The 17554-nt window shown below is 37.5% G+C and overlaps 1 protein-coding gene across 7 annotated transcripts in view; it reads left to right on the top strand.

Annotated features, from left to right (window-relative positions):
* Rasal2 (RAS protein activator like 2) overlaps window positions 1-17554 on the top strand; it is a 270356-nt gene that overhangs the window by 215844 nt on the left and 36958 nt on the right. For all 7 annotated transcript variants that reach the window (XM_051186049.1, XM_051186048.1, XM_051186050.1 and 4 more), the window contains 4 exons: window positions 10339-10492; window positions 11651-11749; window positions 13280-13834; window positions 15194-15338. In XM_051186049.1, the coding sequence (XP_051042006.1) occupies window positions 10339-10492; window positions 11651-11749; window positions 13280-13834; window positions 15194-15338 (953 nt within the window). The remainder of the gene's footprint in view (window positions 1-10338; window positions 10493-11650; window positions 11750-13279; window positions 13835-15193; window positions 15339-17554) is intronic.

Here is a 17554-nt window from a genome sequence, read left to right as displayed (position 1 = left end):
GATGCTATTTGATTTGTTTCTTGTTGTATGTCCATTTTGGAGAAATTTTTGTGAGCTTCTAAGAAGACTATTGATTCTTTAGTGTTGGGATGGAGTTCTACAGATGTTCAGTCCCATTTGACTTGTATTATTTAGCTCATTGTTTCTGTTTATTTTTTGTCATGATAACCTGTCAGTTGGTGAGAGTGGGGTATTAAAGTCACCCACTATTATTGTGTTACAGTTAATGTGTGGGTTTATATTTAGTATTTGTTTTATGAAATTGGATGCGCCCATGTTGGCTGCATGTTCTAGCTTGGCCAACCCTCTGTTGCTGTGAAAAAGACAGTGGCCAGAACAAGCTTTCACAAGTAAAGTGTTTATTTCAGCTTTTACTCTATAGTCCATCTCTGAGGAAAGCCAGGGCAAGAGCTCAGGGCAGGAACCTGGAAGCAATAACTGAAGCAGAAGCCATGGAGGAGTGCTGCTTACCTGCTTTCTCATACTTCCCAGAGGATATAAACATTCAGTAGTTAAAATTATGCATAAAAGTCTGCTTTTTGTCTTAAAAAAATACACTAAAAGCTTAACTGAGAACACTAATAAAACTAGAAAAATATGAATCATAGATTAAGATTAAATGATCAGATATAATTGCTGTGCAAAAGGTATTTTTGAAGTTTTATCACTTAAGATATAAGTGATCTACTAACAGATACTTAAAATACTAAACTCTTGAACAAGGTATGTTTTCCCCTTACATAAAAGTCCAAGTGTGCCATCCTTAGGATCTTCAAGGAACTCCTCATAAATGCAAGATGACTGCTGTAATTGTGGGTATAACCTAAAAGGGTATGGCCTACCACCAGCTGAGTTATCTCTCTTTAAAGGAATTTCAGTGGAACCATCCAGTGACTCCTGTTTATTCATTCCTAGCTTTTTATTGCAAGAGAGACTAGAAATTTTTTATGTTTGGATACACTATGCCCCCCAATAATGCAAGAATCTGTTCTTAAATTTAGAGAAAAGGATAGATACTGAGAAATAGTCAGCTAGCTAGCATTTGTCATTGAGGGTTAATTTAGCACACCTACTCCCAGAATTCTGGAGGAGTACAGATCCCTTTCCTTCTTTAGAAGACTAGCATTCAAGAAAGTTTTATCACATAGATTGGAGAAACTAAACCCTCCCCAAAAGATTTATAGTAGTGATGTTTGTGTTTCTCTGTTAAAATCTCAACTAGTGAGTACATACCAGATAAAAACATATCCATACAAATACATGTACATAAATGATCACAGCAGTATTATTCATAGTAATTAGGATTACCAAAGTGAGCATGACCCAAATGACCAACAGATGTATATACAAACATAATATATCCACATAATATTAGTCATTCATAAAATAGAATGGGATACTGAAACATGCTGCAATGTATATGACTATGTTTAAACTTGAAAGCATGGTAATTGAAAGAAGTATGTCATGGACTGTGGGCACATTTTAGGGGGCACAACACGACCTAACATACATTTCATTCCCACCACAAGGGAGAAAACAACCCCCAGTCTATGTGAAACTGTTATCTTAAACACTAGCCTTCTAAATATTGTGTTTCCATTTGTAGAATATGGAAGTGGCAAGAATAGGAAAATCCATAGAGATTAATTGTTGCCAAAGACTGAAGATGTGATATAGAAAAGCCAATGAAAGAGGTTAATTTCAGAGGTTATCAGACTTCAGTTTTGAGTGATGAAAATAGTTTAAGCTTAGATTGTAGTGATGATTGCACAATTTTGTATATATTGAAAACTCTATATGCTTTAAATGGTTGGATTTTTATTGTATGTGAATTTTCTCTCAATAAAGACTTTTGGGAAAAGAAAAGAAACAGGAAGCTGGCCAGGAAGATTTTGCAATGAAGCTCATTAGTTTGTAGACTCATTCCAGCAACAGTCTCCACTGAGCTCTTTACATATAACCAAGTGTCTTATAACTACCAAAGAAGTGCCCTAAATGAAAGACAGAGACCAAAATAAGCAACGAGAGACAGAGAGAGCAGTGTTCAGAGCAAAAACAACTGTACAAGTAAAATGATTCTTTTTAAAAAGATTAAGATTATATACCTATTAAATAATAACAAAGTAGCAGAAAGGGGGGGGGACACAAAGAATGAGCTTGAAAGCTAATATGAAAGAAAAAACTCACTGTCTCAGGAAGGTGTAACAGGTAATGAAAGAATCAGATTGGCAAGATGGCAGAAGCAGGTGCAGGTACTTATTACCAAGCCTGATGACCTGGATCCCATCACTGGAACATCCATGGTGGGAGAACAGAACACACTCCCAGCGAGTTGTCTTCTGACTTTCACACCCCCTACACAAGAATAAATAAATATATAAAGAACAAAAGAATGTATAAGGTTATAGAAAAAAAAGAACAGACTTTAGGGAGGAAATTGCCAAAGGAATAATACAAGAAAATGTCCCTAGACAAGATAGCAAATATGAAGACTAGAGAGACCACTCAGTTTCCAGGACAGTTATTGGTAAAGACCCTGAACAGAAGCCTATCAGTTTATAACATCACAAATTATCAGATGTTGGTTTTGATTTTGATTTTTTTATTTTCTACCCTTTAAAAACTTCTAGAAAGAAAACAATAGGTTGCATGCAAAGAAATGGGGGTGGGCAACATGGTAGTAAAGTGGGATGACATTGGAATTTTTGATGAAATTATGAAAACCAGAAGTCTTGGAGAACATGTCTTTAAAGTTATGAAGTTCTTAAATGTTAAGCTAAAGAATTTAGACTCTAGTCTATAAGCAACAGAGACCCTGCAAACTGTTCTCAAAAAATAACACCCAAAGCAGTGCTGTGGATGGGGAAATCCAACACTATGCAGCAAGGAATTTCAGACCACTTGCTTGACAGAGACCAAGCTTGGGGTACCAGTTACTATAAAGCTACTATCAGATGTAGTGATGCTCTAAGGAAGTTATTCGTGGTGGAAATGCAAAGTCAAAAGACAGGACATGAGGAACACTTCAGACAAAATAAGTCACAAAGTCATTGTTTCAAAGTCATCTAATCAGTTAAAAACCAACAGAATCATTTTCTAGAATCCATTTTGGTTGCATTTTCACATTGAAAGTGTGCCATGTGAGAGAGCATGGGACCATGAAATGACTGATTAGTTTTAATTTATCTTTTATTCAAAGGCACTTAAAAAGCTAGGGGATAGTGGAAAACACTAGACCTACTTCATTGCCAGATTTTCAAGTATTTGTTGCCAACCCTAACTTTTGGGTGTTGGGTGAATAGACACTGGAGTAGATAGGAGGTGAGACATTGTAGTACCATCTTAGTTATTCATTATGGTCTGTGAACCTGGCAGGTGATTGTATCTCACCTCTTTGAGGAATCCTTCAAGGATTTCTTCATCTCTGAGAAGGCCCTCACCTATAGTTTCATTCAAGGAGTTCTTGTTGAGAAAGGCACAGAGGCCAAAGGTTAATATCAGGGTCATCCTCTATCATTGTCCACCATATTTTTTGAGACAGGGTCTTCTCCTGAGCCTGGAGCTAACCAGTTGACTAACTAAAGTTCCTCCTGTTTCTACCTCCTGTCACTGAGACCGTAGCCATGCACCACTGTGCCCAGTTCGTTTATGTGGTGGCTGGGTTAAACAATTCTCCAAGCTTACACAGGAAGCACTTTACATCCTGAGCCACCTCCCCAGCTCATTCTAAGGAGAAATTTTTGTTGTGCTGGTCTCTTCACTACTACAAAGAACATTCCTTCATTCTTTGCACATACAACCATTAGAAATTAGGAGTGCAGACCACTCAGAAAGCATTACATTCGTGTTTCACTGCCAACACTTAGTCATTTCTCATTATCTAGCTACCCAGAAAGAATCAAACCTCCCTATTTCCCCTACCCATACCCATTGTAGTGAACAGGGGATGCATCTCACAGTTTTCTCAAAATTCACTCTTTTAAAGTCTTTTGGTGTTTCCAGTCTCTGTAGTTTTGATCTAACTGAGAGCTACAAGGTAGTAGAACTAATACCAAAATATTTTTTTATTAAATGCTATATTGTCAAGTACTTCACTTTGGCATAGCACCTCTCTTTATCTCAGTATCAGAAATGAAATTTCAGTTGTAATATCCTACTGCATGTGTATAATTATTATAATCATTGGCATAATATGCAAAATGCAACAACATGGCCCAGTCCTTCCCTAACTCCTAGCATGAAATCTTTCATTTATAGTATTTCCCAAAGTGTTTTGTATTACTGTTCTGCTTTTGATTTTATTCTCTCTTCTCAGATGATATTCCCTGTTCCTATACTTTGTCCTGAGTCCAGGTTATTTTAGTGCATGCTCATGCAGCAATACCCAAGTCAGAAATCATATGCTCCCTGACTTTTGAATTGTTTCCACATCTAGACTACCTGACCATCAGTGGCTAACTATAACAGACTTATAAAATGAACTGCACCATATTCAGTATATTCATATTTTTCTGCTTGCTGTACTTTTTGCATGCTGATAATTGCGGTTCATAGGTGTGGCAGCTGGCAAGGTCTGTAATTGCTTCACTCCCTTGGCAGCTTGCATAGTGTTTTCTGGAACCATGAAAGCTAGACCACAAGAAAGGCCTTCAATGCAGATCTAGCTTGAGTCATCGAAGACATGTACCCCAAGGGTGTTGTATCTTCAGCAATAGAGGCCCACCCTCAAACCCTGAAAGGCAACATCACAGAAAACCACAGCAGGACACATTGCAGAGCTCATTGTATTGTGAGGAGACAGCCTGAACAGATAGATCTTTATCATATCTCCTGCCTCTCTGGCTCAAGGAATATAGTAGAAAAGGAGGCCAGACTCCCAGGAAGAAACAATAGCAATGTCAATGGACTTTTAAAAAGAGGGTATCAACTTGAGAGTGGGAGAGTATGGGAGGGGCTCAGGGGAGAAAAGGGGGAGTGGTGTATTTTTTATTTCAGTGAAAATATTTTTTAAAATATTTTTAGTATTTCTACTCTTCAACTGGCCTGAGTTGAGTTGGATTGAGTTGGGTGTAATTTGGTTCATTTTGATATTTTTAATAAATGCAATATATATGCATTTATATTTGATTGGTACTAATAGGTTTTAATACATTGCAATTTAAGGAACCAGAAAAGTGTATTATAAAATGTCTCCATATGTATTAGAAACATGGGAATTTTCTACTTTATTGTCTTTCTCTATGCCGCCTTCATTGAATGTGTGTATGTATACATGTTGAAGTAGCTGTATGTTTCACTTTTTTGTGGGATAGTGAGCCATGAGGTTTGTATTTCAAGTGATGACTCGGGCTATAGATACCCTGTTTTATCCCTAGCATCTGAGCTCATTAGATCTTCCTTTCTGGAGACTGAGAGCAGGGAGAAGAAAAATCTCCATTCTGCACTGAGCTTCCATAAGTAGTTATCTGTGTGGCTAACATAAAAATCAGTAGCATAAGCAATAGGAAGTGGTGTCACCTACAGCAAGTAAGCCTTTGCATCAGGAACTATCAAGATTCTCGGACAAGTGGGTTTTGAGTACACAATAGAATAGTAGTGAGTGATCATATAAAGCCTGAGAGGGAAAACTAAAGTTACAATATAGAGGAGTTGCACGTTTCTCAACAGATAGAATCACTTGGAATTGTTCACCAAAAAAAAAAAAAAAAATTGATTATAAAACAGTAAAATTTAGAGAACTGGGGGAAGAAATTCTTGTCTTGGGGGAAGAAATTCTTGTCTTGTTGTGAGATCTCAGTTTAAAATGTTGAGAATAGTGAGACACCCAGGTTTGTTAATTACTACTTGGGACATTTCAAAATGAGTATTTTAAAATGCATGTTGGGTAAACAGAGTGTCCTACAGTGCCCAGCTACCAGCTCAGGGCTCTTCAAGAACTCAGTGACACAGTTCAGAATCATAACTGCCAACCAAGCAGAAACTCACCTGCACTGAGTCCAGGATTTTGTGTGGCAATAAGCATTTTTAATTAAAAGTTTCCCAGTTCCTAAATTTGGAACTGAATCTGTAAAAATGTGGCAGATTGAGCTAGCCAACCCAAGCATTATTGGAGCCATGGGGGAAACGTGACTTTTTGAAAAATCAGATGGGTAAGATGAGAAAATCCAGCTGTGTTTATTTCAAATTGTACTAATCAGAGTTCTTTTACTCTTTTCCTTTGCCAGTACCATCCACTGGTTTGTGTATGATGGCTCCCCATCCCCCAGCCATTCACTCTTCTCTTTTAAAACTTGTTAAGTAGTGATGAAGATTGAAGCAATATAGCAGGCACTTACTGTGCTAACAGAAAGTCTCTCTTAAAGTCTATATCCTAAACCAATCAGAAGCAGTAAATCATCTTCATCAGCAATTAGATTTTTAACCCATGTGAATGGTTTCCTTCACTGTCCATAAGTTGACAAATCAAGACTCCGCTAACCTTAAAATAGAAACGTAAAGTATTCTGTTCCTTAATTAATATAAAATTGACCTCTAAGAAGCAGTTTCCCAGTTAAATTAAGGTACAGTTGTTGTGCCCAAAATCTGAACCCCCAAAAGACCACCAAGAGACCTGATCTGATACAAAAGCAAAGAATCTTTATTGTGAATTAATTTGGGCCTTTTGGTCTAAGTGAGGCAGCAGCGACCAGGAGAGACTTCGAGCAGCATGGAGTGGGAGCTTTGTGGTTAGACAAGGGGAGTTGCTAGGGAATTCCAAAACTGCATAATTATAGACTTGGAGTTGGCTCAAGCCCTGGTTAGGAGGGTCTAGGGACATCAAAACATTTTAGTCTCAGCAGGAGGATATCTGGAGTTGTGTATTTCTGATTGGCATCTCCCTGTGGCGGGAGGTGTTAATGGTCTTTCCTGAAACTAAGACTAAGGTCTGGGACAGTCACATCCTGGTGACTAGGGGTGGAGTGGGAGCCTGCATACTGCTCAGGTTTTCGTGCTATGGCGGCAGTTCTGCTGAGGCCTGGGTCTCTCGCAGTCACATTGGAACCCTGCATTATCATTGTGTGGTGTTTACAGTAATGTACAGGGTAAAGAAGAGTAGTCAGGAGAATGGCAGGGACAGTAGTCAAGGGATGAACATTATCTTGATGAAGGAAGGCCCCTGTCAGGCTCACCTTGCAAAAGTTGCTTTAATTTAAACTCATTATTCTACCAATAAATACCCATTCTTTTCTGTTAGAGGAGTAAACTGTTGGCACCAGATGCTAAAACTCATTAGAAGAACTGTGGAAATCAGTTCGTGTGAAAGTACAGGAGAAGGTAACATAATCGAGGTGAACTGGGTTTCTAATGTCATATTGAAATGTTTGGCTAGATAATGCCTCCTTCCCCCACTCTTGCCCTGAGCCATCCCCAGGCTGTTTGATCTTCTGTTTACTATAATTGTGCTTCTGTGGGAATTACTTCTCAGAGACACTGTCTTCTCACAGGAAGAGCTGGCTTATTTATTCAGTAGTAATGTTGAGTGTACTAGACTTTGGCTATCGATTCATTTGTGTGTATCCACATTTTGAACTATAGGAGTTTCTAGACTATATTAATTATTGAAATTTCAGTAAGTAGCATTGTAAGTTATCCAAATGATTGAACGATTAGAATGAGCTTTTCTAGCAGTTATTGGAAGTTGAACTATATTGAAGATTACTGAAGAAAAAATCATTTTATTTAACTTTCTCTAAAGTTAGAAAATAACTTTAAACTAGATAAATTATGCAAAAAGGAGACTTTTACCTAGGGTGGGCACTGCAAAGGAAACAGGTGAGAAGTTGTTCTTGCAAGAAGAGACATAGGGGATACCACCTAGTGTGAGGGTAGCCGGCAACTACATAAAACAAGCAAACACTTCCTCTAAGTAGTTTCAATAAGCCATCGTTCTCTGCCCCCAGAGCTGCATTCATTATCAGTCTTTGACTGAGAATTTGGTGACCTGAATGGGCCCTCCCGCCTCCCTCCCTCCTACTTGAAAGCAACCACCTCTGCTGCCTGTGTAGAGCATGCTCCCTGAGTCCTGCCAGCTGCAGCTTCTCCCTGCTGCCTTCCAGCCCTAGTCTCCTTAAAGGTGGAGCACCATGGCAACAGGCCCAGCCTAGAGCCCTGGAACCTTGTTTGTATTACCTGAGGGGCTAGATGCAGCCTGGAGGAACAGAGGGATGTCACCTGCACTGCAGAGCTGAGATAGAGAGGACTTGCTGGGTTGTTTGTGTTTCTGCCCTGCTTCTGTTGGAGGCTTGAATAACACCTGAGAGGCATTTATGCAAATATGGCATCAGTAACTGAGGCAGCAGGGAAATAAATCCTCAATTCGTTCCTGTCTTCTAAGCAGAGAGTTGTTTTCTGAGGTGTAGTCCAGGAAGTCACTTGTTACATCGGGATGTGGCACCGCTATGGTTTGGGGTTGCACTACCAGATGGCTGTACAGTTGCTTCATGTAGGTAGACATTTATTTTGTTTTAAATAAAATTAACTTATACTTAAACGTTTTGGAGATTATGAAAAATAAAAGAAACGTTGTCATTACACCTTCTGTTTCACTTATCTCTTGATCATCCCAGAGCCAGAGAGGCTTTTTCCTCCTGTAGTTCCTCCTGGAAAAAGTAGCTAGAATAATTGTTTTCTGTTTGTTTAACAAAGATGATGGTGTCCTGTTTCTCTGATCTGGCTTCTGATTCTTCATATTGTGAAAGGCTGTTGTGATAAGTTGACTAAGGTTTTAAAAAGTAGCATTTAGTTAGTTATGATTGTGCTGTATTTGTGCCACATGACTTCAAACATGTTTTCTTGTCCAGAGCAAAAGGAAATGAATACAACTGTTGCTTTGCTGTATTTTTATGTACACTATATTTGGTGGCTTTTGTCCCTTTAGTATATACTTTGCATTATTAATAGGAACTACTATGTTTCCTTTTTTACTTAAAAAAAAAAATGCTATCAGAACAGTTTTTTCTACCTAAACTTTAGATTATTATTATTTTGTTTTTGTTAAAACAACAGGCTAAATTATCATATTGCTTAAGATGTTCCTTATTTATGGAGTTTGACTAAATGGAGTGGAAACAGACGATAGTGAATTTAGTGGTGGTTTCCAATAGCCTGTTGCTTAATAATTTAGCTAAACACTCTTCTGGCAATAAATACTACAGCTCCTTTCAGTATTATCCTTGTTCATAGTTAATGAATAAAGATGCTTATTTACAATTTTACCAAAATGTCTTTACACAGACATTTGTTTATAGACTTATTATTAAGACCTTCTACTTGAAGCATAGGGATATTTCAGTCAATAAGTATGATAATTATTGACTAAAACTGTGTGGCCATACACTTTTTGAATTTAGAAAATTTGTTTTCATCATGTTTGACTCCATTAATTTTTATAATAGGAAGGCAGTGAAGTACTAGCTCCTGTAGTGACAAGAGCTAGAGTACCCACCATTCTTTTGAAAAAGACCAGGAAAATAGAATCAGCCAAGATGCCTGCCTAACAGTGTCAGCTGTTCTCTGGGAAGTTTGGCTTCTTCTTCCTTCCTTACTTCCTTCCTTCCTTCCTTCTTTTTTTTTTTTTTTTTTTTTTTTTTTTTTTTTTTTTTTTTTTTTTGTTTTCTTTTTTCTCTTAAACTTTGGTGGAGGGAAGTTTCCTTAAGGCATCCTATTCTTTATTCATATTTATACTGTAAAGCATGTACAGAAGTCAAAGTTTGCCAAAAGAGAATTCCAGATTGAGATGGAAATCTAGCTGTTTGAAAGACATTCTTTTGCTGAAAAGTTTGTCTTTCTTGCTGTCTCTCTCGCTTCTCATGCTTGTTTTCTCTTGCTCACTGTGTGTGCTGGTGTGGGGGTGGGAATCCACCAGAGCACAAAGAAACTACTGAGGATTCAGCCACTGTCAGTGATACAAGAAGATAAATTATGTGAACCGTCAAATAAAATAAGAATGTCTTTTGACAATACTTTTGCATAAAAAGTGTTAAAGAATTCTGAATAATAATGTACTTCTCCATTTTCCAATATAGAAATGAGAATAAAAACAACATCTGTACAGAAACTTAGAGGTCCTTTGAGACTTGTAAAATTATTCAGTTTTCATGCTTTGCTGAAAAGGTGTGTTCGCGAGTGTGTTCATGATACACACACACACATAAATGTGACTGGTAATACTGTTGTTATTGTAGGATATTTACTCATTTCTTCTTTTATTTTTCCCCTTATACCTTTGTACATTTTTGTTAGTCTCCTTCCCTTAGACCTTCGTGTAATACTGTCTTAAGTATCTTCTACTTGTAGGTCTCGTGGTCTGCCTAAACTGAAAGAGTCTCGTTCACATGAGTCCCTGCTGAGCCCGTGCAGTGCAGTGGAATGTCTTGATCTTGGTAGAGGGGAGCCAGTGTCAGTGAAACCACTCCATAGTAGCATCCTTGGACAAGACTTCTGCTTTGAGGTAAAAAGGGAAAGGAATTGCAGAAAGAAGGGAGAATAGTTGATAATAATTTGACTATTTTTCTGTTGTGTTTCTGATTTGATTATCATAACTTATTTTCAGTTCCTGAAAATTTTCTACTTGTAAGGGAAGAGTTGAAAAATCTGTTAATAGAATTATATTTGTAATAGAAGTTATTAATGATTACTTTAGGCCTTTACCTTTATCTGCTTTAAAAACTTGGGCACTTAGTACATACTCAGCATAGGTTAATAAGATTAACAATAGCTTATTTTTAATATTGATAAAATGTTATATACTATTAATCCCTAATTTTAAAAGAATTTGGAGAAAACCCACAAAAATTACAGTTTTATAACACAAGCAGTTCTTGACCTAGGACCACACCTTATTTGGTTTTGTAATCCCCTTCATGTTCCTAGCTCAATAACTGTCTATCTCAGCCACATCTCATATCCTCACTAATCACCTAAAGCTAGATGATACAATGAATCAGATACCATTGGATCTGACTCATTGTATTATAACCTGAGAATATAAGTGAACAAATTACAGCTTGGGGCAGGTCATTTATATCTGTTTATTATTACTATTATTTATTGAAAGTCACTTGTGTTTTTTCCTTATTTGCAAAGTTTAATTCAGTAGCTTTTACTATAGACATAGTGTACTGTGTCATTTGTTATAAATGACCAGAAATCAATGGGTTGGTTGTCTCCTGGAGGAGAAGTGGATTCCAAAGAGTGATTCAACTGTTCTGGTGCCTTTCGGCTTCATTTAGTGGCCTCCTGTAGCATTGTAATGAAGCAGTCTTATTGAAATCGAATGATTTTATGAACATCTCCCTTTTTAGTTATTTTTTATTAGCTCAAGTAAGTATATTCATTTATAGGTAATTTTAAATATGGCCTTAATTAATTTTTTATTCCTCTTTACCATAGGCAAAATTGTAAATAAGTGTTTTTCTCATAGTTTGACATACATATGGATGCTACTTAGAGATTAAAATTTAAGTAAAGATAGGATAAAACTAAAATGATTGTTTTAGCTTCATGTGATAAGATGTGGGTTTCCTAACATGTCCCTAATTCTTCAACTTTAGAAATTAAACACCACACACATAGCCTTACATCCACATCTCTAATCTTTGTGTTGAAGGTCACCTACTTAAGTGGAAGTAAATGCTTTAGCTGTAACTCTGCCTCAGAGAGAGATAAGTGGATGGAAAACCTTCGAAGGACAGTTCAGCCAAATAAGGTAATGGTGGCTTTGAATGTCAAAAATTGTGTCACAAATAGTACATGTATACCACCCCCTCTGTGGCTCATGGATCATCTCAGAAGAGGGAGCAGCAGGAAGAATGTAATGCAGGAAGACAGGGAGAAGAGCTGAGAAATACACAGCCAATGTACTCTTCACCTCATAGCTGCTGTGGCACCAGACCCACACAAGACTGGGTCTGTTAACAGTCAGTCATAGATTGGAAAGGTTCAAGGGGTCCTACTCCTCCCTGCTGAACTGTTGTCTGATTGTACATTGTCAGGAAGGAGCAGTTACAGTTTTCAGGTATGTGCCCACCATAGGAGTCCATTGAGCTCTAGTAGATGGTTCAACACCCATAGTTACACGGACAGATGTTCTTAATTAAACTCAGTGGGTCTCAGAAAGGTGGGAGGGGACTATGATGTGTAGAAAGGAACTTGTAGGAAGGAGAGTAAGGAGGATGGGAAGGTGTGGTTATGGTAATCAGATGTATTTTACACAGGTTTGAAATTGTCAGAACAAATTCAATAAAAGTTTTTTTTTCAATGTATTACTTTGTAAACATCAAGTTGATAGACGACAAATATAGTACTATCTTAATTTTATAAATCTTAATAATTTGTTGTTGTTGTTGTTGTTGAGACAGGATCTCACTATGTAACCAATGCTGGCCTTGAACATGCAACCCTTTTGTCCCAGCCTGGAAAGGGCTGGGATTATAGGCAATTGTTATCACATCTAACTTAGAGTTGACAGTTTGAAAAACCTGTATACATGTTAGGACATTTTATACTGAAAATCATCTCCTTCATGACAATATTATTGTCATTTTTACCAGTGGGAATAGAGACTCAAAAACAGCTAAGTGACATGCCCAACCAGAAGTTAATCTATGGTAAAAATACATGATACTGGTTTAATTTTAGAAATTAGTTCAGCCTCATATAGGTGGCAGTAGAGGTCTTATTGTTATGTGATAATTTTTTTTTAACCCAAATAAAACAAAATATGTGGTTCTGTACGATTTTGTTTTGTTTCAAGACAGGGTTTCTCTGTGTAACCCTGACTGTCCTGGAATTCACTCTGTAGACCAGGCTGGCCTCAAACTCAGTGATCCACATTCTTCTGCCTTCTGATTGCTGGGCTAAAAAGGCTTGCACCACCACTGTCTAGCTTTGTAAGATTCTTTTTAAAAAAATTCTTAATTTCATTTATATGTGTGTGTTTCAGCACAGTGCATGTGTGGAAGTCAGAGGACAATGTGCAGGAGTTGATTCTTTTCCTTCCACAGTGCTCTGGGATCAAATTCAGCTCATTGGGCTTGGCAGCAGGTGCATCTGCCCATTGAACCAGTACAAAATTCTTCTTTATAGCTCTGTGGTTCAAAACAATGAAATAGCAATTCTTTTTACTCTGTTGACTGCTCTTAGCAGAGGAACATTAGTAATCAGCACTACTTTAAGAAGAAAACATTCTCTTTCTGGAATGTCAGATCTCAAATTCAAATTTGCCATCTCTTTATAGGACAATTGTCGACGAGCTGAAAATGTTCTCCGTTTATGGATCATTGAAGCCAAGGACCTTGCCCCTAAAAAAAAATATTTCTGCGAACTGTGCCTTGATGATACCCTCTTTGCTCGTACAACCAGCAAGACCAAAGCAGACAATATTTTCTGGGGTGAACATTTTGAATTCTATAGCCTTCCACATCTTCATAGCATCACAGTTCATATTTATAAGGATGTGGAAAAAAAGAAAAAAAAGGACAAGAATAATTATGTAGGGCTAGTCAACATCCCCACTGCCAGTGTGACTGGTCGCCAGTTTGTAGAAAAGTGGTACCCAGTGAGTACACCCACACCCAACAAAGGAAAGACAGGAGGACCTTCTATTCGGATTAAGTCACGTTTCCAAACCATCACCATTCTGCCTATGGAACAATACAAAGAATTTGCAGAATTCATCACCAGCAACTACACCATGCTGTGCTCTGTTCTTGAGCCAGTAATCAGTGTGAGGAATAAAGAGGAGCTGGCTTGTGCCTTAGTGCACATTCTTCAAAGTACTGGCAGAGCCAAGGTAAGTCAAAAAGAGTGTGTTACCTGAAAGTCCTCCTTTACCTTGTGCAAGGAAATGAAGCTGTGGATACCGGTAGGGACTGTGAAAATCCATCTTAGAAATTTTTCAGAAAAGAAAAGAGAAATTAAGATAAAGAAAGCTTTCAATGGTACTATGAGGTATGGACATTTTTAAACTAAAGTAAAATGAGGAAATAGCAAAAATATTCAGTTTTAGTTTATTTTCATGAAGGTAGATGCCATGGTCTCATTTGCTATGATAACCCCACAGCATGTTCAGAATCTATTGTTACTTTTGTTTTTTGTTTTCTAAAATACGGTCTTACCATTTTGCCCATTCTATCCTCAAATTTGTGATCCTCCTACCTCAGCCTCCCAAATCCCAGGATTAAAGGAATGATATAGGTGTGCAACATCATACCTAGCTGAAGTTTTTCTGGAGTATTAAATGATGTATTTTAAGATTAACTGCTAACTATATCCCGGTGGCACAGGAGATAACCAAGAAATGTACAAGTATAATGTTCGTGGAATTAAAATCTGTATCTGAAATGGAAACACAAGGGGTGTTGTACAGTTAGTTGGCAGCTGTGTCATGGCAATCTTTCACCTAAATAGAAATGAAAACTGGGAAGATAAAATAACATCTAACATGTGCCAGTAACTGTCAGGTGCTGAAAGTGTGTCTTTACTGGATTTGTTGAACAAAAATAAACGCTACCTTTAGGGGCTTTCAGTTTTCTGGGGAAACCATATTCAGTGATTACAAAAGTAAATCTGTGATTATAGAGAGGCATGCAGAAGGTAAAGACTATAGGGTGTGGAGCAAGAGGAACTGACAAGAGATGTTCTAGGGTAATCTTGATCCAAGAGGGCTTCATAAAGGAAGCAGTAAGTGAAGGAAGATCTAAAGGTTCCCAGAAATTAGTTTTATGATAATGGGAGCAGAGGTGAGGGTGGAGGTAGAACAGACCTGAGATGAGTATTTGCAGAAGGTTTTTGTGATGAATAGAGAACACTATGGGGAATGGGCTGTGTGGACTAAAGGACATAAAAAAGAAACCAGAGCAACATGCAAGGGCTAGAGCAGAAGAGAGAACAGTGCTTGGTGAAGTCAAAAGAGAGAGAGACTTAGAGATCCACTCAGAATTTTGGTCTTTTTTCAAAAGAAGGAATTCAAAAATTAAATGTAGAGCTGGCAGTCCATAAGATTTTTATCCTGACTGCCTTTTCCCTTTCCAAGAAATTTGGTGGCTTAGTTTTTAGCAGCATTCCCAGGATATCTGCTATTTCAGTAGTCTCTTCTAATATATATTCCTCTATCAGTTGCTTTCTTTATGACTGAACATTATTCTGCCAGGATTTTCTGACTGACTTGGTGATGTCTGAGGTGGATCGTTGTGGAGAGCATGATGTCTTGATCTTCAGAGAAAACACCATTGCCACGAAATCTATTGAGGAATACCTCAAGTTGGTGGGACAACAGTACCTCCATGATGCACTGGGTATGCAAGAGGAAGATGTCTATCTTCTTTCCCATTCAGTTTTAACTCCTGTTACTTCCTAGGACAAAAAGTCAATCTCAAAATGTATTTAGCTCATCTGACTTTAGTGATTTAGGTATCAGATGTATACTGTCTCTGCAGTACTTACCAGTAGAATAACCACACATGTTCTTTATAATATGTGTGAAAATAGAAAAACCATCAGCTTATATAGCCACCCCAATAACGCTGCATTTCTGACCCCAGGATATGTAATAATAATGATGGATTTCACCACTACAAATTAGGTGTCCTATTTCTCTTTAAGTATTGGGTATTCACATCATGATATGACAGTATTACCTCATTCTTAAAAGGGCTAACCTACCATTTATTATCACGCATACAAAACTCTCCTCAGGAATGAAGAAATGCTTAATCATCCCTACAGTTCTACACTTCTGTTTCAAGGTTTCTACCTAGTAACTAATTTTTGCCCACTCATTAGCTGTGATGACTAAGCCACTCACTTAAGAATCCAGATTTGGTTATGAAGTTAAGTCATTAGCTGCTAGAGTAAGGCAATGTGTTAGACACATAGCATAATAAAGTGATAGGATAATAAAGTGGGCGTGAATTCCTTGAAAAAAATAGTGATTTAGAGGTTAGAGCCTAAGCTAACCTTGTTTTCATAGCAGTTCTCCTGCCTCAGCATCCCAGTGCTAGGATTATAGATAAAAGCCACTGTGACCAGCAATTTCTTTTATCTTCATACTTTTAGCACTTCACACAGAATATACAGCACTGTACTGTATAAGCCACATATGTATAATATGTTTATTGAGTAACTTCAACTTTTTAAGTAGTCACAGTATAAAAAGTATAAGAGAAAACATTAAAATTAATGGCAATTTTTATTTAACCCAGTGTATTCAAGTATTAACAATTAATTATTATAGGAATTATTAATGAAATATTCATTTTCCATACTCTGAAATTCTGTATATAGTTTATATTTATCCCACATTTTAATTTGTTCTGGTGGTATTTCTGCTACTTACCAGTCACATATAACCATCAAGAGTAGATAGTAATAAGGTATGCTGAATGACTATAGGGGTTTTTGTTCTCAAGGAGTTTAATATAAGGGAATGAAATAGGATTGTTTATTTATAACCAAAAAAGAAATCCTGTGCTTTTGCAGATAATTTTTTTTATTTGTTTGTTTTATTGGGGATTTTTTGGATTTTTGGTTTTTTGTTGTGTTTTTTGTTTGTTTGTTTGTTTGTTTGTTTTCAGACAGTGTTTCTCAGTGTAAGAGTCTTGGCTATCCTAGAACTCACTCTGTAAATCAGGCTGGCCTCAAACTCACAGAGATCCACCTGCCTTTGCCTTCATGGCTGAAATTCATTGAGTGGATGATGAATGCAAGCTTCATACTTTTATATGAGAACCACATGGACGCAGACACTCCTGCTGATGCTCCGGGTGAAAAGTGGAGCATTGATGGGAACAATGAACAAGGTTTTTCCATGAAGCAGAGTGTCTTGACCCACATCACAGGGGGCATTCTTGAGATAGACCAAGGATAACTGGAGAGAGGAAGAGCAAGTCTGTTTTCAGATGCATTGTGGATGCCAAGCTGAGTGTTCTCAACTTGGTTATTGTTTAAAGACAAAACCAAAAACAAAAGGAGAGAAGGATATTTCTGAACTGACAGATACTGTGCGTCAGCGATTGGAGCACAAAAAAACTATCAGAATTTGCCAACTTTTCAATCTCTCTAAAGATCATATCCTCCAGTATGTTGTCAAGAAAGCTCTTAAACAAAGAAGGTGATGAGCCCAGGACCAGAAGGCCTAAGATTCAGCATCTTGTTACACCATGAGTCCTGCAAGAGCTCTAAAGAGGAGGAGGCTGCAGATATACTAAACTTTTGGCCAAGGCAATGAAAGAAGCCCAAGAAAAACTGCAGGAACATATTGCCAAGAGATGTAGGCTATCCTTGCTGAGAGCTTCTGCTTCTGAGTCCAGTTAAAATTTGCCTTTCAAAGTAACAAATTGGTCAAATGTTGAGGGCAGGGAGAGTCAGTAGCTGAAGATAAAGCTCAGTGGTAGCACACATTTGTAAGCATTCAGACCCCAAGACTACCATTTTTATTCCTAAGTGTTTTATTTATTTATGTGTGTATGTGAGACAGAGAACAAACACATCTTGTAGTTCCTTCTCTCCTTCC

This window comes from Phodopus roborovskii, unplaced genomic scaffold (assembly GCF_943737965.1).
Source record: "Phodopus roborovskii unplaced genomic scaffold, PHOROB, whole genome shotgun sequence".
Lineage (NCBI taxonomy): Eukaryota > Metazoa > Chordata > Mammalia > Rodentia > Cricetidae > Phodopus > Phodopus roborovskii.
This window is presented reverse-complemented; position numbering and strand designations above follow the sequence as displayed.